The following is a 26,916-nucleotide window of genomic DNA, read 5'->3' as shown; positions in this document are numbered from 1 at the left end:
ATTTACAAATGTAACAGTTATTGCCATAACCATTCATAAATACTCTAGTTTTTATAATAACTATGAATATTCAAATGCATTTGTAAACTCCTCAATCGCAGAGCTGTTTAAAAACTCTTCCAACCAACGGCTCTGCACCATCATTAGTTCAGACAGGTGATGCACGCGACGCGCAAAGACATTTGGGTGATTTTCACTCTCTACTTCCTGTGAAGTGATGTATCGATGTTCCCTTCTTCCCTGCGCCGTTCGCAGTACCCTTCGGACTGAACATGTTCGCTCCCTTTGGATTGGAATCTCACTTAAGATGGCGGAATACCCTCTGAAGTCCACTTCGCAGTCCACTTGCGGTCGAATGGAACGCACCCACTGTCTCTCTTCTTCTTCTGTGTGACAAGCGAGTGTCAGAAGTGTTAAGTGCCGCAGCACCACCTTGTGTACCGGGAGCGCTATCTACTGAATTTGCACGTTCAATCGGCGCATCACCAGTGAAATTCGCTTGGGTGTGAACACTCAAGACGCGCCGAAAAACGTCACGAAAAACGCTGGTGATAAGCGCGCGCGATATTCGTCCCGGTGTGTGCAGGCCTTAATGCTCCATCACTGAAGTTACCCTTTAATAAGTTACATTTTTAGGTGGTTTTTTTTTTTTTTTTATGTTTCAGTTTAGAATTTTTCCTTTTATATTCTGAGTGTTCATGATTGATTTAGCAAGGCATGGGTTCATGAACAAGCCCATTGATTCAACTCTTATCTACCCGGCCCACGACAGAGGTGTGGAACAGTGATTATAAAATGAGAATATGCAAATGGTTGTGAAGCTGAGATATCAGCCTCAGTGTTATAGAAGATTTATCTCCTTTCATTCAGTGGCTCCTACCTGGCTGTTTTTAAAACCGAATCTGTCCAGTGATCACTGGAAAAAGCAGTGTGGCTTTGGTATGAAAATTCAAGGAATACTCCTACGGAAAATTGACTGCCGTTGTGGTATGAAAGCAAGACGAGCAGTCGACAGAGCGTCTATTTTTGGGAAGATGTTCTAACCTCTCCTTTCTGGCTCCCTGGATCATGTAGTGTCTTATCCTCCAGAGGAGGATGGCCAGCTGGCGTGAAAGATGTTCACTCTTTGTGGCGAGGCTGATGGAAGGAAGGGAAGTCATGTTTGTGCGGAATCTATCTTCAGTAGAGCAGCTCTGTACACTGTGCCAGTGCATGCTTGAGTCTTTCTATACACACGTTTATTGACACTTCTTGCCCTGTTGGACTTTAATCATCAACTCCGTATCCAAAACCAAACTGAGACAGGAGTGGGAGAAAGAAAGCTTGAGTAGCTGGTGCATAGACTGCGTCACTGATCTAGCATCTCTCATCACTTAAAGCACCACGTTCAGTTTGCATTTCTCAGCATGTGCTGTAGAGGGGTGCGGCCGGCCCAACACAAACTCCTTAATCAGCATCTCTAATTCAGGCCTGCTGCAGGCTGCCAGCGTCAATGTGAGTGCAATTCTGGTGTTTTATAGTGTCACATAGGTAGATGTTCAAAATGTATGAAATTCTGGTTGATGAAAAACTTAATTTGTAATATTTTAATAATTTTAATTGATCTCAAATAATGATGATAAAATTATCATGATTTACACTGAGGAAGCAATTTAAAAACTGAAAGAAAAAAAAATCAAGGTTCTATTGACAAAAAAACTCACATGCACACACATTTATATTAAATAGACATATAAATAACTATTAAATAGTATTTAAAGTTATGAGCATTTAAACGAAACCCAATAATCAAGATTAAATAATGAGATCCTTTTCTATCTGCTAATTTTCATCTCACCTTCTGTGAGTGGCAGCTTGTGGTTATTCAGATATTATGAATAGTCAATTAAAGTTATCCATCCTTAAGGGAACATGGATCTTTTTTTCAATTTAAATTCATAACGTTTCTCAATTTGTCTCCTGAATGATAGCGTGCAGTACTTATAGGCCTTCTCTTGGATGAAAAGAAACGTTTGTCGTTAAGGTCATGGTTTTGTCACCATTCCAGTTCTTTTAATCATTAGATGTTATTCATTTAAGAATAATGTTTTTTTGTGCATCTAAAACTAAATGTTTCATTTTTAAATGAAAGAATCTTCTGTGTAAATGCCTTGCCTCACCACTAGGTTAATACACTTTGACATGAAGTATCATTAGGAGAGGTTTTATTTTTAGCAGATGCTGGAGTGTGCTCTCAGAGGGCCCGGGCAGAGATTTGAGCAGAGACTTTTAGGATACTCTGTGTCATAGCTTCTTCCATGGGATAAATATATGACTCTATAACCTGTGGCCTTAACTTTCGCTCTTTTTTTTCTTCTTCTTCTTCTTCAGTTAAGTAGAATCTGAGATGCGTTTCATTATCTATTTTACCTGTATAGTTCTAACTTCCCCAGCAGTACACAAACATGTCAACTGTTACTTTACCAAATCCTCAGAATAAGCTTATTGAGAAAACCCAGAATAATTTAGGACTTCAGATTTCCCAATTGTATTCTAAAACATACACTTTTAATTCCAATTTTAATCAATTTGATTCATTTGAGAATTTGAATGTCAAAAGGCCTGTTTCAGTTTTTCCATAATTGTCTGATTGCGACAGTGGTTATCTTGCATTGTGACTGGTTTCACATTATTTACCATATGAATTTTTACAAATATTTGTGTACATTACATATTGACATACATGAAACAACAAAGATGTAAAAAAAAAAAAAAAAAAAAAGTAATTGTTTTGGTAAATGTACATAAACATGTTGTCAGTCAGTAAAAGAGAATACAATTATTGGTGATGAGCTCTATTATTGAATTATGAAATTGTTACTCTGTTATGAATTTGTTAGATTATTTCTTGCTGTGTGAAGACATGACAGAGAGAGGAGACCGCCACAATTGGTTTGCATTCAAGTCACGATTTTTCAAGACCTCAGCAAACTGACCCAAGACAATGGAAGTAGTTCATTATATCCCAGCTCTCACTCAAAATGGCCATTTGTGTTTATTCTGGTCTCTTTTTGTCAGCAGACTATAGAAAACTTGAGCTCATACCTACATTCCTCAGTTGGTTTTTGAATGCCACCACTACAAAGGAACTTTTAGAAACTACAAGACATGGTAAAAGCCCAATTACTGAATAAACAGAGACTTGCACCTTTAATGAGCAAAATATTCCTTTATTTCATTTATAGTTGGAACTCAAAACGGTGTTAAACAGTAGAGCCCGACCGATATATCGGCGGGCCGATATTATCGGCCGATATTAGGCTTTTTCCAAACTATCGGTATCGGCATTTATGATGGCCGATAAATGAATATTTTTTTAAAAATAAAAAACCGGACGAAACACCGCTCAAACACATTGAGTGTTGGCGTTTCATAGTTTGTCCACCAGAGGGCGCTCTACAACATGCCGGCTGGCAACACCACCAGCTGATCCAGCAGAGTCATGCTGAGCTTCAGCGCTCTGAGCGCTGCATTCACAACACAGATCATCCGCGAAATGCATGTAAGTTGGCAACGAGACATACATTGCTTGAATTGAATAACAGTAAAAAGAACATCCCCATCAGTTCTCTTAACTCAAATAACATGACACAATTTGTAACTGCCAAGTCCAGTTTTGCTGTTACATGTAAGCCAAGAGAGCTGGTAATTACGCTAGGTTACAGTTGACTGACTTATTTTACCTCGGACAATGTGACTGAATAAAATGTATTTCTTTAATAGTCTGACAGTTTGACATCATGAGACGTATCATCTCTCCCCTGCCCGTTATTTTGAAAAAGTATACATATTTCTAAATTATAACTTATCATAGACGCTAACCACAAAGCTAGCTAATGCCATGGCTATCAGTGGGAGACCGCTAACATTAATGCGCCTTGAAAAACACAACAAACTTATTCTGCCTGAATAAAGTAATGATTACTGTATTTATAACTAGTATATTTGTAGTTCCAGTCTCTGCATTGTAAATCGTAAGTTAGGCTCGTGAAGAGTGAACGAAAGTGCGTGACTTCGTTCAGACGCCGCATTAACGAGTCAAATAATGGATTACACGAGTCATCATCAGTAACGTTAGTAGATTTTAGAAGGCAGGCAGCAAATGATGATTGAAAATGGTTTGTGGTAGCTTGATGGATAGAATTAAAAGTGCATGTAAAGGGATAAGCAAGTTGACATTGTAATTATAAGGTGGCTCATATTTATACTGTATATAGTTTATGTTTTGCTGTTGTTGTTATTTATCAGAACTTCTAGAACTTAACTGAATATTTTTTTTTCCAGTCTTGCTAAAAGTTATATTTATAAAGCTTACCACATCTATTAATACTGGTAACTTTGATTTTTTGTTTTTGTTAGCCTATTGTGTTTTCGTCCAAACGACTTTAAGTTTCATATCTTAAGTTTGTATTTTTATACATTTTATTTATCAGAACTTTAATATATTTTATGTTCCTCTGTTCTGTTGTAACAATAAAACAAACAAGTTTATTTTTAAACTGCATTATCATATTATTTTAGAGAGGCTGAGGGATCATGAATAACTACAAATAACTGATGTATAAGGGAAATCTGTTTGTGTTTTTTTACGCGTTTCTGTTATTTTATTTTTTTATTTTTAATATATATCGGCTGATATATCGGAATATCGGATTTTTAAGTGACCAAATATTTGTATCGGTATCGGCCTTAAAAATCCTTTATCGGTCGGGCTCTATTAAACAGTGCGGGCATTGCGGTCTTCCAACGCTCTGTGTGGTCTATCTAGACGAGTGTTTCTCAGAGCTGTTGGATTCATGGGAGAGGAGGTTGATGGGGCAGTTCTGGTGAAGTCATGCGTGTTAACAGGGATACATAACCACGATTCCCCATGGCCGGCCGTTTAGAACACGAGGTGGCACGCAGTTCCTCTCCAACCCAAGACTCATTAAGAATACATGAGCACTTAACGTTCTGCTGCCACTGCCAGACATCTATTATTGATGACTGGCAGATTGCTCCCTTGAATAATATAGGACTCTTTTGTGTTGTTTTGGACCATGAAGCCTGTCTGTGGAGGTGTTAATGCGGGGAAAATCTTGACCCGTTCGACTTTGCGGAGAGAACTCTTGCACCCTCTTTGCTTCTTGTTACTTTTCTGAGATCATTAAAAAGAAAAAGTTATCTAACTGGTTTTCTCCAAACGATGTAGAACTTCTCGTTTAATTGTGGTTTAGTAGTGTTTTTTCTCTCTCTCCAACATTATATGTAACAAACTGTCTATCCTGGGTGGTTTAAGGGACTGTGTAGATGGATATCACAACAGTCTTAATTAGTGAATTTCCATGCCTGTGGTCCAGCTGTTTCCTTGAGCATAAAATTCAGCAGAAATTATAATCAAGTACCAAAAACACCCTGAAGGAGGGTATGATGGAGCTTTTTTCCATTTGCTTTTTTCCTCTCTTTATTTTTTTTTTTAAGTCTCAGAGGCCCACATTGCCCTCTTTCCCCATCCTCTCTAAACCTGGTTTATGCAAGGGTCCATGTGCAATTGACGCCTCTGAGGCGCTTATAGAAGTGTGCATTGCTTCTCCAAGGCTGTTTTTGTGTGATAATGCACGTCTGAATTTGTCACTTCACACTTGAGTTAGGACAAATTTTGTTGGACAAATTCAAAGGAAGGTTGGTCAAGTAGCTGAGTCTGTACTTTTGAGGCAGTGTAATGCACCAAGCTAGTGAAATTACCTTTTGCAACCTCTTTAGGAAGACGCATGAGAATTTGTCCTGAACCTTCTGTACAATTAACCTTCCCCACCAGCGTTTTTGAAAAGCTTTGCCAAATATTTGTTCAAGTTTTGGTCAAGTTTGTTCAATATGGCCCCCAGAATATTTTGTTGTATGATTATCTGAACATGCAATATATAAAAAGAACAGACCCCAAACGTTTTATTCTAGCTTCAAGGTAAGAAATCTGCATTTTTGTCAATACTACAGTACGTCTGGATCGGATTCAGAACGATGATCAAAACTTAGATGGAGTAGATAAAGTTCATAGACACCCCTAAAGCTTGCACAGTCCTGGGTCAGCATTTCATTCAGTAACACTAGGCAGTTTTTATTTATATGCTGTTTAATGTTGATGATCGTTTTATTTTACTTATGCATCTGCTTATATCGCTTGTTTCTGCTTCTTCACATGTCTTTTCGTCTGGAGATTCAGTACTCTTTCAGAAGATGCATAAAAGCGCCCCCTACCATATAACAGTTAAAAAACATGGAAAGCTGGAAAAATACTGACAATGGCTGGGGAAGCGTTGTCTCATAAATGACAAACATTTCCATCAATGGTGGGGAAGTGTTAATGAAATTATCCAAAAAATATATTCGGCTTGCTGCGGTCATTGATACACGGTGTTACTATTACATTACTTTCCCACTGCTACACCACCCCCACTGTTGTTTTGCTTTTTTATAGAAATAAAAACCATTTGGTATAGTTGGACAATGTACGCAATGTTTCTACTCTGCTCCATACAGTACGAGCTGCAGAGTTGCAGCACAGTTCAGGATTCAGATTTCACTTATCACAGGATGAGAGGAAGGTAAGATGACTGACTAGACGATGGTAGAGTATTTGGTGCGCAGCATATCCTGAGCGACAAACATCTTATCTTGTAAAAGGTGCAGTCAGTACCACTGCTCCCTATACACAAAGTACACATGATTGCAAATTCGCCATTGAAAAGTAAGTGCGCGTTCAAAAGCTATTTTAAAACATCGCATATTGATAGCGGCTCACTGATGCCCACAAATGATATACAACATCTCTCTCTCCCCACAGTGTTGTCAGTAATACCGGTGTTGTCGCAAGTCTATTTACCGGCTTGAAATTTGAAATCATCCCTACAATATATAGGATTTCAAATGGCTTTAATTTAATTTTTTTTAAATTAATAAGTCTTTATTATCAGCATATTTTCATCCTGCTTTTTTCCTCAGTGCCTCATTATGTCTCTTTGTTCGCTACATTGTGTTCCTCCCTCACCTAAGCCATCACCTGTGGTATTAGTTTGGGAGAGCCTGCTCTTGTCCTTTTGCAGTACACACTGACAGCAGGAGCTGAGAGGATTGTGTCTCTGCTCAGGACTGACTGCTCACTCAACCCTCTGGAGATGTAACCAAACACTTGATATCATCCCGTTAGCGGCTGTCACTCTTTGTCCTACAGGGCCTGACTAAGAGTAATTACTTCATCACACTCTCACATCTTGACCCAGAGTTGTGGGTCTCTCTTATATCTCAAGGGAGAGTGGTTTGTGCCTCTGTGCCTCAAGTGATTAATCTTGCTCCATATTCAAACCTTGTATAATTAAGTCCTGGATGTACAATTCAATTAAATAGTTTGCACCTTTCAGATACCAGCTTTCCTAGCAGGTTACACCGATTTTGAACATGCGCTTTCTGACTTTGAGTTGTTTTTCTGAAAACTGTTTGAGATAACGGAGTGAGCGAGAGCTCCTCCAACCCCTCAGGCCTGTCCTTAGGCTCATGCTTATGTTTACTCTTGCTGTTTGCGTGTGGTTAGCGTTTCAAACTTTTCCCACAGGCACAGCTCCATAATTGAGCTAAATCTGATCCTCACTGTTATTTTGAAGTCTGGTACGCTTGAATGAGGACATTGTAATGGGTTTTGTTTGTTGGTAAATGTTTTTATGAACTGATTTAAGCTCTGACAGCTGTCCAGAACTAAATTGACTAGACTTGAGTTAGTAGAACACCATTTTGTCAATATTTGTCCAACCAACCAGAGCAAGAACTTGGTTCTATTCAAAAATAAAAAGTAGAAAATAATCACGATCACCATAATATTCCTCTGTTTTAATCGCTTGATGTTTAAAGTTGCACTGTCTTTCACTTAACATCCGAGACAGGCCAGCCTTACTGTTGTGTTACATCATCTCGCTTCAACTGACACACCATCCAAAACAAAAATTCAAGAACTGTTTTTCTTTGCCATGGTGTTTTTTTTTCTTCTTCTGAAAGACAGCAACCAGTAGTACATTTAGCTATGATTGATTTTTACAGGTATTTTTCCATTCTTCATTCTTCAAAAGCCGCTGTTCTTGTGAAAAGCACCTCATGGTTGAAGTTTGACACTGATATCTGATCAGCTTTGATGCTGTTTTCTTGTGGAGGAGTAAGATTTGAAGAGGTGAAACAGGTTCAGAATCAGCATCAGCATACATGGATATGAAAGAGCTGCAATTGTGGTTTAACCGCATGGTTAAGATCCTCCCTCAGCGCAGAAAACTATGTATTATACCAGCCCGACTGGAGTGTCTGGAACAGGAGCTGGTGTAAGAGGAAACACCTTATGACAGCTGCAACAAGACTGAACATGCCCTGTGCAGTAAAGCAGTTTACGTGGTTCAAGCTAAAGGTCTACATTAAGATGAAACACTTACTGCAAGAGGTACACACATATCAAAACATGGATTTGAATGTCATTTACCTCAGTATCACCCTGACTGCCAGAATTGTTTTTCATGTCAGTTGTGAAGTGTGGCTGCTGCTACATTCTGTCAATTTGACTCTTACAACTAAAGTCTTGGCTGCAATGTGTATTGTATAATCTGATATAAACACTTGTTGATTTTGCACAGTGTACCATGGGTTTTACCTAAGATGTGCTGAGGGTTGGTACTTGAAAGGTTGCTTATTCCAGACAAACAATCACCAATGAACCATCACTGTTGCACCATTAAGGCTCTTGGTATAAATTTGTTCTTGAAGTTAAATTTGGTCTAGTGACTACCTACTTAAGAATGCATCTCACATGGGATGATTTCCCTGTAAATGACTGGGCAAACATCTTTGGCAAGTTTTGAACACTTGTTCCACCTGCATTCCTTCCGCATGAAAGCATCTCTGACTCACCTGTGGAGGCCATATATCACGTTAAAACGTGCAGTATAGAGCACAGGCTGTTTACCGTTCAGATCCTAAGATTAATTTCCTGAAATTCTAGCTTCTCCAGACATTTGCTCCATCAATTTTTCCACTGTTCTAACTCTAGAATATTACTTTAAATGCACGTAATCCATCACAAGAGTTTCCTTTAGAGAAGACAAAGTGCAACCAAAGTGCAAGGAATGTGCTAACAGAATGATATTTCACCTTCATCATCATCATAGAGCGAGCTGGAAATCTGTAGGATAGAGGTTAGAACTTGTAGCTGCTATAGGGGGGTATTTATTTTTTTCTTTTTAGCTGTGAGCGTGGAGCTGTTTGGTTCACACAGAGGTTTCAAGACCACAGCGGTCTCTCACCCCACAGACTTCATGTCTCCTTTCTTCAGTTTTAGATGCATTCATGAGAGTACAAAACATTGTTAGTGGAGCTCCAGGACTGTAATCTTGGTCTATTTTTATCTGTTAGTGGTAATCATCATCTTCTACAGTGTTAGTTGACCTTCCATCGCCGACTACTTTCTCATTTAGTTGCAGTCACGGATTCTAAAAAACGGTCGCTTCTCAAGTGTGTCGCCACAAAAACAAACAGCCCACAAAAGGTCAGCTTTTAATGAGACTTTTATTTTTGAATAAGGAAGATGGTCAGAGATGTTATATCCGGACTTGTCTGCAGTATCTGCACCATGTGACTCAAAGTGGGAAGAAAATCTTCAGTCAAAATATACACAACTGCAGTGGCACTAGGCACTCGGTTTACAAATCGCACATGCTCTGAGCAGACCCTAGGCAACTGTCTTCAGATAAAACATCAAACTTTATTCATTATGTGGAGTTTCCCTGTCATGCATTGACATTTCTTCACTAATTGTGTTGGCTACAAGATACTTGCCTCTCTGGCTTTGGCAATTCAAAGTTTCACATCCTTGGCTTAGTTTCAGAGTAATGGTAAGTAATACAATTTGGTCTTTAAACTTCATTCAAAAAGGAAAAAAGTTAGACTTTCATAGTGTTTCCAGAGGACATTGCCGGTTGCTCTTCACATGTCTCTTTCTTCACGTTACTTACGTTTAACACACTTTGAGGGGCCTGAAAATCATATGAAACCAGATCAGGGCAAATACTTTCTGTGGGAATCTGCTATGTTAAAGGTCACTGCACCTTTGAAGAATCCTGTCTTTCACTGCAACACAGAGGGTCAAAAGTGGAGCTTTTAACAGTTTGTTCTTTCATGTTGTGCTGGACTGACTGCTGGCCTCCTGTTATGGTTCACTTCAAGCTATCGGGTGGGGTTAACTTATCATATCTGCTCACTGAATTACTATAAGGTCAGCACCTCAGTTTTGTCACATTGAGGTTCTCTAGAACAGGGTGTCCAATCTTGCTCCTGGAGGGCCAGTGTCCTGCAGAGTTTAGCTCCAACATGCCCCAACTAGTCTGCTTGGAAGTTTCTAGTGACCCTGAAGGCCGTTCTTAGTTCATTCAGATGTGTTTAATTAGAATTTGAGCAAAATTTTGCAGGATAGAGGCCCTCCAAGAGCTGGATCGCACACTCCCTCTCTAGAATCAAAACCTGTCGCTGTGTAAGGTAATGCTTTAGGCTCCCTTCTCTGTCTGTCTTAAAGAATGCTGACAAACCAGTCTGTGACCAGTCAGTAACAGTTGCTATTACTGAAATCAAGGAGAGCTTCACTTCACAAACAGCTGGAAAAATAAAGCTGTAGCCACTGTCCCCACTAATTACACAACATTACCACTACAGGCAGGGTAAAATTACAGTCCCCATATAGGAAAACAACACCTGGAAGTTTTTTGTAGTTCTCCTTTCTGGTGTTTTAAAAGGATTGACCACAGCCTCCCTTTAGAAACTAAAGGACATTTATTTTTCCTTAAGACTACAGTTCTGCTGTTGATAGTAGATGCGGAACAGCTCTTTGTGGCTTAGCAGAAAATGGCTTATACCTTCTCTGTTGCTAACAAACAAAAATCTCTATTTAGATTTTATTGCATGATAAACCACATATGAGTCAGTATGTTTGCAAAGAATTTATGATGAGATAAGATTAGTGTAAAGGTCAGTGAGCATGTATGCTTGTATATTTTAGTTCTTGGAGCAAATTATACATTTGCATGTATGACTCCAGAAACTTAATTGATTCTGCCTTTGTAGGGTGCACATGACATACGAAATGGCACCGTGCTAATTGAGAGAAACCTGTGCATTAGACCATGATAATATTGTCCCATCTCTCATAAAGGAATTGAAGAGTTAAGAGACTCAAGCCCATTTGTATTCATTCTGATTGTAGTCATTTTAAAATTGTACGATGTTGCAGTTTCTGGATCCTATTTAAAGAATATTTTGTAATATTTATTACATTGCATTTGTGTTTACAACTCCATCTGAGGTTAATTGATTTTTGTAAAATCATATAAGCCAATCCCCTCTACTCTTCTGTGCTTTGCACACATCTGATTTAATTTACCCAGCATTGTTGTTCATCCAATTCCTAAATTGGACAGTGACCCTACATCATCTCTGTGTATCATTCCATCTCATCATTCACCCACCCATGATGTTGCCTGAGCGTCATTCTGCATGACCCAATCAAACGTGATGGATCAGGGTCTTATTGTCAAGTTGGAGGCTAAATACCCGGGTCAGGAGCAGATGGTGTCATTGTGCTTCGTAGGATGTGGCAGTCCGCAGGCGAATTCATTAACCTCAATGTCATCTGGCCGATTGGAATGTACATTTGCTCGCTTTGTACCGGTTGCCCATTCATGGGGAGGACACTGCCTGTCCTCCATTTTCTTTTCAAAAAGGGAAAATACAAAATGTGATGTTTGAGAATGCTTTGACACTTTAGTGTTTTATTTCAAGTTTCTTAAAACTGAAATAACTTGTTCATGAGTTTTAATTTAATTTTGAATGATTCAGGGTCATCACAGGGTAATTTTTTTTTATTTTTTATTAAACATGTTCCTGTTGGGTTGACATTTTTTTGTCCCACCCTACATTTTTCTGTCCTTTGGTGCACCACATGATTCATTTTTATGTTTACAAAATTAATATAAAATTATGCCAAACCACCCAAACAGGTTTTCTTTTCAAGAATGTCATTCTTTTTCTACATTTTTCTCATTGTGATATAAGGATTATTGTACCTCTCTGACTTTATATCCCACAATTAATTCAATTTAATAGATCCAGGCAAAGAATTAGCATTGTCATGGACAAATCTACTAGCTGTTTTCGCATTCACATATTTTCACATGCTATCCTCCTGTTTGCAGCATGTCCTTAGCGTCCTGCTTGGTTTGTGATAGTGTCTTAAGAAATTAAAATTTTCTTGGAACCTGCATTGCTGCTTCACTAAAACAATATAACATATTTGTGGGCCATCTATCATGTCTCTGACAGGGGTTGTTGCTTTAAGCATATTTATATCATTCTGAAATCCATGAAATTGGGAGATAACAAAATAGGCTTTACAACCCTAGCGTTCCCAGGAAAGCACCTGTTTTTTTTTTCAGTTGCATGTCAGGGAAAGCCTCTCGCCATGGAGTTGGTTAATTTTCCTCTGTGAACGCGGAGAGGTCAGAGCCTCTTCAGAAGACACGGGCAGGACTTTCTCACATGCCATACATTCCTATCCGCTGTGTAAAGTTTAGGAGGGTTTTTGTCTGCAAGGCAAGAGAAAGGGCTTTATACACACAAACTCCCAGTCCTGTGACCCCCTCCTAACCTACATACACTCCAGTTTGTTTAGGGATTGCCATGGTGATATTCTAACAGCCGTAAAATGAGTCATCATCACACCTGTGTCTTATATTAATTCCAACAAAAAACTAAGTTTGCCATTTGTAAAGGACAGAGATGTTACCAAGTTTATCTTGATACATTTCATATCTTTTCGTGCAGACTTTGTTGCCAAGGTTATTGCCGTAACGGCCCCTTATAGCTGCTCACTCGCTCTCCAGTTTCATTGGCTTCAGGACACAGATTCATTGGAACTTGTGCAAGATGAAGGATTTTTCTTAGCAATTCATCAACAAATTGCTTGGAAACTTTTGACAGGTGCAATTTTGTCCCTAAAGCTGCATGGTCACAGTAACTCAGTCCTCTCCCTGCACAACAGCATCACTGCACCTGATAGGATTAATTCTATTTTTATTTGTTTTTAACCCCCTAAACGCATACCTTGGGTCTTTAGTGACCTGGGACGTCATTCACTACCCTCCTTCTCATTCATTTTTTAATGTTAGACATCAACCTTCTCAGTATGAATTGATTATAAACAATATAACAATATATTTTTTGTAAAAATTGTAGTCTCGCTAATGACCCGAGGTGTGTAACAGTCTAAGTATATTTTTTTCTACACAACAATAATTGAATCTTTGATGACTGAATAAGTGCAATTCACCTTTATTCCACAAGGTGTCAATGTCTGATACACAATGATGAAGTGACACTATTCACACTCATATTTACCGCAGGCAGAAAACAAAAGAATAGGAAGTATCATCAGCAAAACTTTAAATGGCTCAGCGATTTTCTGCAGAGCAAGTACTGAACACAATCAGATATTAGTGTCACTGTCACTTGATGATGGATCTTGTGAAGAAGCTGTCAGCAATCAAAATATAGATTATTGAAGATGTTGACTGAACTGAAACTGAACTCTTCCTAGCTCCAAAAGGTAACAAAAATATGCTTTATTTTTTTCTTCTCTAATTGTTACACTAATTTCAGGTTGTTTATACCATCGGGTCACTTAAGTACGAATATGTAATGATGATTGGCGAAACATTCATGCATTTAAGGGTTAAGTCCGAAGAGAACAAACCAAGGGACCTGTTCTAACCATGCATTTGTTTTGTAAAAGGTTTAAGCTCACAAGATTTGTTTTCCAGTATTTGCCTTTTTTCAAGCATAATCTCACCCCTCGCAATGCTGAACAACCGCACACGTTGTAAATAAAATTCATTAATACGATTTTGTACACCTTCACTTTCATTATCAGGATGAGGCAACAGTGTTGTACTCTAAATGTGTTTCTCTGAGAATCCGTCTCAGTGGGGCAGATTAGGATGTTGATTAGAAAGTGGTTGCTAAAACTGCTAACTCAACTAACAACATGGTTACTTGTAGCCTTAACTCAGTTTGGTGTTATTTGGAGCACCTAGCCCTTGGCGGTCAATAGAAGGTACTTGATGCCATGCTGATTGTTTCGCAAGTAGATGCTCTATTAATCCTGTGCTGTTTCCTTTGTAATGAATGTCAAGCAAATGGCAGAGATCACATTTGCTCACACTTTCTTGATACAGTCCCTTTTTCATTTGCCTTGATTAGGTTTTAATGAGCATTGTTACACCAACCACAGTCCCTTGAGATTTTTTTAGTCTGGCTTCATCACACTTGCCGGTTTGTTTGATCTGAACCCTTTTTGGGGAAGTGTAATGAAATGGTTAGGGTTGAAGCATGACAACCTCTGATTAGTTTAACATGACTGTTCTGAGCACCAGTGCTGATAGATGGAAGATGCTGCCTGTTACCTGTGAACAAACTTTGGTGTGTTTGTGTTCTTAAGGTTCAGTGACTGTTCTCAGTTTGTCAGTGATGCAATGGATCTGTCTCAGTTGTAGATTGGTTTACTTTTACTGAAAATGCATTGTATAGGAAGATTAGACTTGTTAAAGGAACACTTTTTGGGACTTTAGCCTATTCACCGTATCCCCCAGAGTTAGATAAGTCCATTCTCATCTCCAAGCGTGCCATAACTCTGTCTGACGCACCCACCGCTAGCCTAGCTTAGCACAAAGACTGGAGGTAAACTGTTCCAGCTAGCCTACTGCTCAATAAGTGACAAAATAACGCCAACATTTGCGGCCCAATGATATTACACAGCGCCTGAAATAGGCTTACTTCCGTCAACATAACCAACGTGACAACCTGCTTGCACAGAGAGCGGGATGGGGACTATTTTCAGGCGCTGTGTAATATCATTGCGCCGATGCACCCATGGTCCGGCAGCAAAGTTCCTTGAATACTACGCAGGAATGAGAGTATAGTTCCTAGCCATACTGGTCTAGAAAATCGCAACTTTTTATTTCTCGTCGGTCTTAGTACACGATGTAACTATACACATCACAACATGTAAATAGAATGTCACTTATTGAGCAGTAGGCTAGCAGGAGCCGTTTACCTCCAATCTTTGTGCTAAGCTTAGGCTAGCAGTGGGTGCGTCAGACAGAAGTTGTGGCACGCATGGAATGAGAATGGTATGTATGGACTTATCTAACTCTGGGGGATACGGCGAATAAGCTAAAGTCCCAAAAAGTCGGCGTGTTCCTTTAATCAGTAATTAATTGGTTAACAAAAACAACTTAAATTGGACATAATGTCTGTACAATAAGTCAGAGGTAACTTAAGTCGTACTAAACACGTTTGGGTAAAGGTCATATGCTATTAAATAGTGATATCTGAATTTGTGTCATGAAAATGTAATTATGAGTGCTAAAGAACACAAGCATTTCTCATGGCTCTCTAACCCTAACCCTAACCCTGTTCTCAAAGGCAGTCAGGGTTTGTTCAGTATAGGAATCACTGAGGTGTCTGTTGGACATGCCTCGGCTTGTTCTGTGAGTCACAGGAACAAAACAGACAACAAGCAGTCACCTCTGTTTGTCACCTCTGTTATCTTTTCTTTGAACTGTTCATAATATCTTGAAATCTAAACAGGAGAGTACCCACAGGCGGGTATCTGATTTCTAGAGAACCTTTTTTTCCTCACATGGTTGTTAGTACGGTGTAACAGCAACATGGTTTCCATAGTTTGCGTAAGTTAGTCATTACAATAACTATCATTAACTAACAATCCGCAATACATCTGTTACAGTATGCATATATCTTTGTTAACATTAGTTTGTTAAAATGCTGATGTTAATTGTTAGTTCATTTTTAGCTCAGGTCCATTAAATATTAACTTTTGATTTTAATAATTTATTAGCTAATGGTAACATTCACTAAGATTAATCGAAGTTTTAGAAGTATTTTTATTGTTACTTCACGTTAATGTAGTTAACAAATGGAACCTTACTGTAAAGGGTTAGAGTTGCCAGAGTTTATTTGCAAGACATTTTTGTTCTGGTTATGGTTCTGATCCTCTCCACATCTAAACAGCACACCTGTGGAGTTTAGTGTAGATATTATTTGAAACATTTAATGTAGTTTTTTTTTTAAACAACCCTTGTGTGTCTGTATACGCTTGGGCGATCTTTAATCATGCAGTCCACACAAAACCACCCCGAGTGCAAATACACCTGCTCAGTCTGACGGAAATAACAAGAGGAGGCGGCAGGGAATCGTCTTCAGCGGCTGAGGGCGGGCTAGATCCGCAACAAGTGGAAGGTGTGCACCACCCGGTTTCGGTTGAATATAATCTCAGGCTCTTCCACTTTCGTCCTCTGGCTGCATGTACATGTTCACTGAGCTGCACCACTCACTTCCTCTTCTGCAGAAACCTGTCATCTGATCCCTGTGTATAGCCAGTGTATTCTCCTGAGAGCTAGCAATTCATTCAGTCCATTTTTGTTTCTAATAACATAATACAATTTATTACAGGCTCTCTTGAATAGTTGAATCAATTTTGTCAATTGCAGCAGATATCAAATATTATGAGTAATGACAGTTGTCCAGGGCAAAGCTGTATAACTGTCCGCTCGTTTGGGAAATTTGTTTCTTACATAGCCGTGTTCTGCCTCTACAAGTAAGTTAATAAATGAATTTCAGCTCAAATCAATATTTTATGTCCATTTATTTAAGCAGCCGTGTAATAAGCAGGATAATGTACCGGCAGCCAGTCATTATCACAAAATAAACACCAAGATTTCAGGACGAGGCTGAGAATTTCAATGACAACCTGTTCCCATGTACACTCAAAAAAAAAAAGGTTCTATATGGCACCAAAAATGGTTCTTGGCTCGTAATCATAGGGGAACCTTTTTTTAGTGCTATATAGCGCTTCAGTGGTTCTTCACCGGTTCTTTGACTAAGGTGCTATATAGCACCTCTGAAGAACCACTGAAGCACCAAAATTGGTGCTATATAGCACTAAAAAAGGTTCCCCTATGATTACGAGCCAAGAACCATTTTTGGTGCCCATATAGAACCTTTTTTTTTTTTTTTTATAGAGTGTAGTAAATCCAGTATTTCGTGTTGATTTCAGAAGCAGCATTGTAATATGGGATAATATACAGCAGAATAAGCTTCAAAGTGATTCCAAACTCTCTTCATTTTGACAGGGTCCTGATCAGGGTTTATTTATTTATTTATTTATTTTAAACCCTCTCCATCAGTGTTTAAACCTGTTTTTTCTGTCATAAGATGTGACGTAATTAAATGATGTATTTTATATAAATGTCTGATAAAATATATGGTAGGCCTATGTGTTAGGTTATATAGACTTTTAAAATTGAAATATAATGTAGGCTAATATAACTTTAAAAAATCTCAAACCAATGTAATTAGTATAAAGTCCAGCTTTTTGTGTTGGAAGAGGGGAGTTCTCTGAAGAGGGCAGGGTCTCTCTCTCTCTCTCTCTCTCTCTCTCTCTCTCTCTCTCTCTCTCTCTCTCTCTCTCTCTCTCTCTCTCTCTCTCTCTCTCTCTCTCTCTCTCTCTCTCTCTCTCTCTCTCTCTCTCTCTCTCTCTCTCTCTCTCTCTCTCTCTCTCTCTCTCTCTCTCTCTCTCTCTCTCTCTCTCTCTCTCTCTCTCTCTCCTCCCCTCCCGTTTCTCTCCTTCTGCTCGCTCAGTCAGTCCGCTCAGAGGACGGTCAAAGAGACAGACGGGCGGGTCGTTGGATTCCTCCTTTCGGCTTCATATGCATCCGTCCGTGGATGAGTATGTCCCTGTCGGATCTATCCGGGATTAATAGAGCCCTTATCGCGCAGATATATTTCCATAAATTCTTTATCGACTCTCAGTGAATCACAGCCGGATTATCTTCATCACCATCACCATGGGTTTCTACGGCACTTTAAAGATGATCTTCTATAAAGTGAGTAAACGCCGTTATTCGTGTTGGATGCACTGCGGCTTTTATATCGACACGGCCATCCGCCTTCTCTCAGGGGGCTCGCTTTAATGCCGCGACGCGTCAGGAACGCTCCATTATAAATCAAAGAAGCGTGTACACTGCAAGCGCACTATGTCGATTCGTACTGCGCGATGTGTAATATTCTAATACGAGGTGCGCGCGTGTAATGTACACAGCTTTGTTGATTATAATGTCAGCGTTCGGGTTTGTCGCGTCGCGCTCTGACCGCGTACACGGGGTAGATCCGTGCTCGTCTTTAAGGGTGCGTCGGTGAAATATGCGACTGTTCTTACGGCCACTGCGGAAAAATCTCCAGCTGACATAGAGAATCACCTTCCTCGATATTCATTCACTTGAACAATGTACTTTTAAGTCTCCTTTTATAAGAAGCTCATATGTAGAAATGGATGGGATGGGGTGGGTTTGGAGAACATAGGCTCCATCACTATTTCTAAACCATCTGCCCATCCTAACACACACACTGCACCTGCGCTCCCTACATCATACATAGGCTACATATCTATCCATCCCTCATACTACATCTTTAGAAGCGCTGCATCATTCTTAGCCTTACTTGTACATCTGATTTATTAGATCTTCTACAAGAGTTACATGCTTATTGATGTATAATTGACTCATATTTGATAGTTCAAATGAGTATGATGCGATTGTATTTCTGATACTCGTCTTCCTGCACCATTCAGAGTAAACCTGTTGGTAATATTGTTTTATGTAGCTTGATATGCAGCAGAACCCCCACTTGGGCACCTTTGCTGTGTGGTGATATGTGAATGATTTTTTTTAAGGGAGTCGTGTCAGCTTCTGCGCTGCCTGTTGAAGGGTGTGTATCCTCCACTGGCTGGCGGCAACAGACCACCCTACAGTGATTGGGTCACTGTGTCATTGCTTTTGACGGAGGAAACCGAGCCACATCTGGCACAAAGCGTACACTTTATGATTTTAAATTTGAGTGAAACGGATGTTTTAAATCAGAGAGCTTATCAGAAGCTTTCAGCCTCTGCAGTTTTCAGAGTGTCCTCTGATCTGAACAACATTTAAGTAAACTGCAGTGACGTTGACGGATACTCCCGGCAATCTCGTTGATTGTTTGGTTTTTAAAAAAAACGATACTCATTAAGGAGGTTTGATGGTGTTAGATGGGCAAAATGTGAAAATATGCTCATGATGCTCAGTTGCTAACATTCTCATTTCTTTTTTGATCCATCATTTTTTGATTGTTATGGTTACACTTGTGAACTATAGCACACTTTTATAGTATAAAATGCAAGAATTTCAGCTTTATACACAGTCATGACCAATCTAAGCAGTTCCTAAAATAAAGAGCTAGGTCATTCATTCATAAATCACAGGATTTATTCACTAAAACAGGTTATTTGCCAAGACTGCACCGGTTTCCATGAACACAAGCATTCCTGTTAACCACAGACCAAGCCATTTTTGCTCTGTGGTGTCAGACACAGAGAATGATTACACAGTGACTCATCTAAAATCAGATGGCTCTCACTGTGAACCCTAGAGAAAAGCGACAGTCTAATCCACTCGGTGAAATGAATGTATAAATAAGCAAATTAATGCTTTCACTTTTCAACTTTATTTTGTGTTAAGTGCTTTTTACCAAGTAGGCTTGACAGGTTTAGGTATTAGTAGTGATTAGCAAACGTGGCATTCCCTGCGTGTTTTGTGTTTACGTATTTTCATGGAGTAACCCGAGAGTGTCTTGACACTTTCGAACACACACCGGCTCTTAAGCAGTTACAGACGTCCACTTTCATACGTCTTCAGAGTCATGCCATCTTTTTACTATCTTCATTCATGCATGTTCGCTCACATCCTATCTGTCGATTTTGGTCTTGATGTTGCATTTCATGGACGTTTCTGCAGTACCCCCCCCCCCCCCCCCCCCCATTTACTGTGAATCTCGCAGCATGTGGTCTCTTCTGAAATCCAGACAGAGCTTCATTATCGGACACACACCCTTTTCAGCTCATCCTCACAAGTGTATTGAACACCTGACTCATCTGACATTCAGTTGCAGCAAATGTGATCACGCGAATGCTTTATTGGTTTCATGTAAATATCAGATCAAGGAATGGCAGTTTTACTGTAAACCAAAACTCTCAAGATGTAAACTGTATGATGATCTTAAAGCAGGAATGTCTGTGGTCATCTCAACACCATGAAATGTCATGAATGTTTTAAGCATAGAAATGCACTGATTGTACTGATTATATATTTGGCTGATAGGGGTGTAACAATATATCATATCACAATATATCACAATAAATTCAGCAATATGTATTGTGGATATAATGAAATGAAAATTACTGATATAAAAAAAAGAATTGGGTCAGTACTACATAACTACTGTATATAATGTTGAATATAATGTATAATAATGCAATGGGGTAATATTTGTGGGTCCTGATAATGCCAAATGTTTCCAGTAAAAAGTGTCCTACATTATTTTAGATATATCTAGTCAGTGACAGAGTGCAAGCATATTCATCTAGAATTATTCTCAGTTTCAGAGTCATGAATGTTTTTATTCTGGTGTCACCAGTGTCCTCTGCATTGGGTTACCAGCACCAAGCCTTTTCATTTCCACCCCAATTACCAAATTTAGCATTTTAATCAACAGTACATTCTTTGTTAACTTTTCCCCATATGTCTTTGAGTATTGCAGTAATATCGTATTGTGAGTTCATTATCGTGATATGTATCGAATCGTGACCTGAGAATATTGTTACACCCCTAGCTGATAGCCATACATAAGTAATTATTTTAAAGTGATTGCAATAAATGGCAGATGTTTTGTTAATATAAACAAAAAATTAATTACTGGAATCAATGGTTTTAAATGTTACATGTAGGCTTCAAATCATGTAATACAGTATGAAAATGTAATATTCATTTTGATATTTGCTGAATATTACATTTATCATTGTTACAAACAATAGTAGTAATAATAGTCTATTATGCTCACCAAAGCTGCATCTATTAGATCAGAATATTAGATGCATCTATTAGCTCAGAAATACAGTTGTGAAATATTTTATTATCAATGATCAGTTTTGAAAACTGGGCTCTTAATATATTTGCGAAAACATGATACATTTTTTTCAAGATTAGAATGTTCAGATGAAAATAATTTATTTGAATCAATTTAATGCATCCTTGATGGATAATAAAATCTCATTTAAATGTTTTGTCATTGCCAACAATATAGAGTTTATAGAATCTTTTTTTATAGACTTTTTTCCCATAGTAATTAGCATATTGTTGCGCATGTAAACAGACTGACTGTTGTTTTAGTCATTTCGGACCTGTTATTTGCTAGTGGCATGGTACATAACAACATTGTATATGTACTGTATGTACTTACACAAGTAGTGACAGTCTTCACTCATCACTCTTAATTTCTTCTCACATCCTTAATGACTCTCAAACCCTTGGCATAGCACAATTACTCATAATTTAGTCTATCACTGAGCTCCTCCTGAAAGTGAACTGCACAGATTCACTGGCAGCTCTGTACCCTCCTAAAATAGTTTTATTCAAATGTGCTTTAATACCTCATTGTGTTGAGGACACTGAACCCTTGTTTTTCCAGAGTAGATGCTCCGTAGCCAGGCACCAACTATGCAGCAAAACCAGGGCCATTTCAGCCTGTGCGGGGGGTGGGTGACATAGAAAGAGACAGTGAAGCATAGGGTTAGTCTTTTTTTCCCTTTTAAGCCCATATAAATTTAGGCTGTTGTGGAAGCACAGCCTGTCACGCCCACACAGATGTGTGTTTGTGTGTATGTGCCCCCCTTTCCAACTCCTCTGAGGGGTGTGCACATTTATCCCATACACCTCTTTGAAGACTCACATGACAAGCGTTAGCATCAGCTGTCAGACTTTCTTTTCTGTGCCATGTCACTATAAAGTGGACATGACCTTCCTTCCTCTGGCCTACATTTGGTGGCGAGGGAACTAGCACAATACCCAACACACACTCTAGTACAAAACCCAGGCTCTCTCTGTAACCTCTTAACATAGGAAGGAACGCAGGTGGCATTTAGTAGCATGATGTGGTTTTAAACAGGTCGATGAATGTTCCCTCTCATTACTGTCAAATTGCCTTGGTGGCTGTTGCTGTCATTGTTGTGCTGCCCTCTACAAACCCAAACTAACCAGCACCCCTCCTTCTCTTTGTTGCAGATGAAGAGAAAGTTGGACCATGGCCCTGAGGTTCGACCTTTCCCTTCAGGAAAAAAACCCTGTCCAAGGTAAAACTCTCACCACCTTGACCTTACCTGAAATTTGCTGAATGTTTTTGCCTGTGTTGCATTAAACCTTTAGTGAGCATGCCTACCAAATAGTACAGTAACAGGAAGACATAATTGTTTATATGAGATATCGGTAACAAGGTTTCTTTAGTTAGCATTAGTTAACTACTTTATTTAACATGAATTAGTAATGAACAAGACTTCTACAGCATTTCTTCATCTAAATTAATGTTAGTTTCAACATTTACTAATACATTAAAATCAAAAGTTGCGTTTAACACCATTTAATTCACTGTGAACTAACATTAACAAACAATGAACAACTGTATCTTTATTAATTAATATTAACAAAGATTAATAAATACTGTAACAAATGTTTTGTTCATTGTTAGCTCATGTTAGTTTAGTTACTAATGAAACCTTATTGTAAAGTGTTACTGATATATCTATCTCTATTATTTTTCTTCTATTTATATATATATTGAGAAAGGACACATTAAATGGATTACAAGTGACAATAAAGACATTTACTACGTTACAAAATATTTATATTTCAAACAAATGTTGTTCTTTTGAACTTTGTTCATTGAAGAATCCTGAAAAACAAAAACAAGTAGCACAGTCTTTTCAACATTGATAATAAGAAATGTTACTTGAGCACCAAATCAGCACATTAGAATGATTTATGAAAGATCATGTGACACGATAGATTGGAATAATGTTTGCTTAAAATTTTGCTTTGCCATCACAGAAATAAATGACCTAAACGCATTTAGTTTTGCTGCTTTGCAAGAGCTAATATATACATCAGGAAATGCAAATCTAGCTTTTATTTGCTCTCGCTAATGGTTCAGATAAGACACACAGTCACTCTAAAACCGCTTAAACATGGAATCACCACCTGAGAGTTTCCTTATTCGGCAAACCCAAGCTCAGCAGTCAGCTCTGACAAGTATTCATGCCTTTTGGTGTTCTCCTGGTTTATACTAGAATAGTACACGACCAACCAGGCTGCAGTTGCGCGCTGGGTAATTGAAGCATCTTGGCATCTCGGTCTCAAATCCCATTAAATATGAATCCATAATGAAACAGACCTCACTACGTGCTCGCCCGTACGCTTCCCGCTCTCCTCATCCGTTCGTTTCTTGCACCGGAGAAAGTATCCGTAGATGAGCAGAATGCAAGGAAGGACTGCTGAATTGTCTTTTTGGTGTTAGTGTAGGGCCCCAGAGACATAGAAGTGCAGAAAGGACTGCTGACATGGGACAACTCTGTGTCCCTTCCTCACCACAAGTGGAAAAATGAATGTGCTTTAGTTCTTAATAGCTTGCATATATTATGCTTTTGTGCACAGCTTTACATAGACTCTATCCTAATGAAATGAAACGAGAAAGGGTTTCCATGAATGAAACCAAGATAAACATTTGACTGAATCGGTTTGGAGCAGGTGGTTGAATGAAATCATGCCAACTGATTGAATTCTGAGGCCGAGGTAAATGTCCATGTTGTCTAATGTTGGACCACAACTGTGGCTCAAGTGGACTGTAGTGCTCCTCTGGCACCGATTCAGTCCACACTAACCACTTGGGTTTTGGCTGTAATTCTCACACTATTGTTCTGAAATAAAGCCTCAGAATTTCATAATAGCTTCATCCCCAGTACATGCAGTGAACATTTTTTTTTTAAATCTTCTTCCATAAACTACGGGCTTGCACTGTATCAATGTTACATTACTGCTATATAGATGTCTCATGTCAGAGTAAATTGTTAGAAATTCTTCACCAGAATGCCTTTTACAAATATTTTGTAGAATTATTCCGTGTGTTTTAAGGTGTCTTTTTCCCGCTCATGAAGTCTAATTAGTTTTCCTCTCTTTTTATCCTTCTCTCCTGAACCCTCACTGAACAGTCCCACAGGTCTGCCGTACCCAGCCACCCCCACCACGTTTGGGGGCTTGCCAGCGGTCAATGGGCAGGGTCGACAGAGACGGCGTATCACATCTATCCAGCCCCCCACGGGCCTGCAGGAGTGGCTCCGCACCTTTCAGGTGAGTTCATCCAAACAATTTGAGTCTGTTTGTTTTATTATTATTATTATTATTATTATTAACAATTTTCTGCCAATTATTATGGTTCCTTAGCCTACCTGTAGCCTGTTTATGGTTGCTGGTGAACATTCTATAGATTTCAACAAGCATTAATAAAGAATTTAACTCACATATGTGCATATATTAGCAATTTTATGGCATATATATGTGTGGGTCATTGACAAATAAAGCTTCAAAAAAGTGTTTTTTTATTTATTTTTTATCAAAACTAATATAATGCGTATTTTGAATCATTAAAGGTCCCATGGCATGGCATTTTTCTATTCTTTTATAATGTTTCCTGAGGTGTACTTATATTGTTAGTATGATTTTTACATCATAAAATGTCATAATTTAGAAATAAAAGGCATTTTTTCTATACTGCTGTTTGCCCTGTGGCTGAATGCCCTGCTTCAAGAGGCGTGTCTGCTGTGAGACTTCAGTAAAAACGCCCACTGTTGTGATTGGCTGACATCTTTGCATTTGAAATGAGCGGAGGGGGTGTGGTTTAACGAGGTCTACGACGCACGAGCTGCTGCCAGAGAGACGGATGGACCTGAGTTCACTTCACATCAGTTCTCAGCATGTCTCAGTTCAGTGTACTGTTGTAGTTACTAGGATATACTTCAGGTTATTAGTCTATTTCTAGTCGGAGGGGCTGTCACTCATGTCAGAAAGTTAGTAACTTTAGTAAATTATGGATCAGCGCTGACTCGAGACGCGAACCGTTTAGAACGATTCAGTCCGATTTGGTGAACTGGTTCGGTTCACTAAAAAGAACCAGTTCAAAAGAATGATTCGTTCGCGAACCGAACATCACGGAGACTGAGCGATTGCTAGCAAAGTTATTTATAGTAACTACTGAGTTATGAGAGCGCTGTCAGTCAGCGCAAGTTTATTGTGTTTGTATCTGAGAGTTCTGAATAAACACGAGTCCCAGTCACGCCGAGTCCGTCTTCATCATTATTCTACCTAACTTTGTAAACTTTGTTAACTTTGTAACACATGCAAAGTATCATTACAGCGAGATGAACGAGTTAGGAAGTGTTGATTATAGCATTATTTTTAGATATGTTCCAATCATATGAAAAGCGTCAGTGACGCGCATTGAGTACACAGCGCAAACAAAGACACAACAGCAGTAATCGAATGTAATCCAGTTTATTGTGGGGATAGCTGGCTAGCCCGGTTATGCTCACGCTTACCCCCCTTTTGGGCTTAATCTCGCGCCGCGTTTGGTGTCTCCACTGTGGGCCAGATGCAGTACTGGGGGTCGGGGATGTTGAAGGCCGACCGGTCAGTGCAGCCCGAGCCTCGGCGTGTGTGAGGTTTGTCTCTAAAGAGATGTGAGTCTGCCGATGTTGAGCAGAAACTCATGACTGTATGCACATTGTAGAACAGATAGACGCGACGAGGACGTACAAAAACACTGACTCACAAGATAGAAAACACAAAAACACCGTTCTGTCGGGAGAGAGAGAAGCCGCAGTGTGTGCACGAATAATAAATAATTAGCTACACATAAGAAATCACTGATCACAGATCAGAAGGAACTGAAAAAAGACTTCTGTTTTCATTTGTACATCCAAACACTGAGAAACTGCCAGCATTCACTCATTCACAAGCCATGATCTCTCGAGCGTTTGCATGGGCGTGCCAGATTCTCTGGGTGGAGGAAAGGGAGGAAACCGTTCCTGTGTGGATGTCAAAACAAGAGACTTCAGGATTGGTTCGTCTGGCCTGTCATTTTCTCAAAGGCAGAGAAAGACAGCCAGAACTCGGTTTTACACCAATCAACATTTCTATCCACTTGGGGACAATATTCAGGCTAGGGGAACTCATATTAATGTTGAAATACCTCATAAAATTTACATTTCATGCCATGGGACCTTTAACAATGTTTAAAAAAGTTTAAGTTGTTAAGTAACATTTCAAAGTATTTAAATTCACTTTGACTTTTTATGTCAAGCGGTACAACCAAATAGTTGTATGTGTATATACTGTAGTTGTACCACCTGACATAGAAAGTGTTCCAACCTACCCATACATGAAATTATCAGTTTTTACCAGTATTTGAGAGAGGTCTACAAACCTTTTCACTCTGCAATACGGATCAGTTGGGGTCCTTTAGATGATGCATTATCATGTTTACTGTTATTACCTTGTCAATTCATAATGAAAGAGCCATGTTTGCAGTTTGAGAGTACATTTGATAGTACAAATTGCTGGACAAAAGTATTTAAATTACCTTAACTGCTTTAAACAGCTGATATTTATAAAACTGTTTATATGAAAGTTTTCAAACCGAAAATGATGCCATTAGTATTTTTTATTAAGACACCATTTTAAATGGTTTTCTCATTTGTTTGGACAGTTTGAATAAGGTTTAAGATAACAAAACTTAAAATATGCATTATTTAAATGTACTAAAAATGTATTAAAACTACAT

At 38.9% G+C, this 26,916-nt stretch overlaps 1 protein-coding gene across 2 annotated transcripts in view; it reads left to right on the top strand.

The window, feature by feature from the left end:
• fbxw7 (F-box and WD repeat domain containing 7) overlaps positions 1 to 26,916 on the top strand; it is an 88,174-nt gene that overhangs the window by 37,519 nt on the left and 23,739 nt on the right. Inside the window, exons 1-3 of one of the 2 annotated variants that reach the window (XM_079812915.1) lie at positions 17,811 to 18,050; positions 22,314 to 22,381; positions 24,290 to 24,428. In XM_079812915.1, the coding sequence (XP_079669041.1) occupies positions 18,012 to 18,050; positions 22,314 to 22,381; positions 24,290 to 24,428 (246 nt within the window). In that variant the 5' untranslated portion in view covers positions 17,811 to 18,011. Of the gene's footprint in view, positions 1 to 17,810; positions 18,051 to 22,313; positions 22,382 to 24,289; positions 24,429 to 26,916 lie in introns of those variants that run through there. The other variant, XM_079812914.1, reaches the window with a different exon arrangement.

Source organism: Gobio gobio (genome assembly GCF_949357685.1).
Source record: "Gobio gobio genome assembly, chromosome: 3".
NCBI classification, from domain to species: domain Eukaryota; kingdom Metazoa; phylum Chordata; class Actinopteri; order Cypriniformes; family Gobionidae; genus Gobio; species Gobio gobio.
The sequence above is the reverse complement of the archived record's forward strand: the minus strand, read 5'-3'. Positions and strand labels throughout refer to the sequence as shown.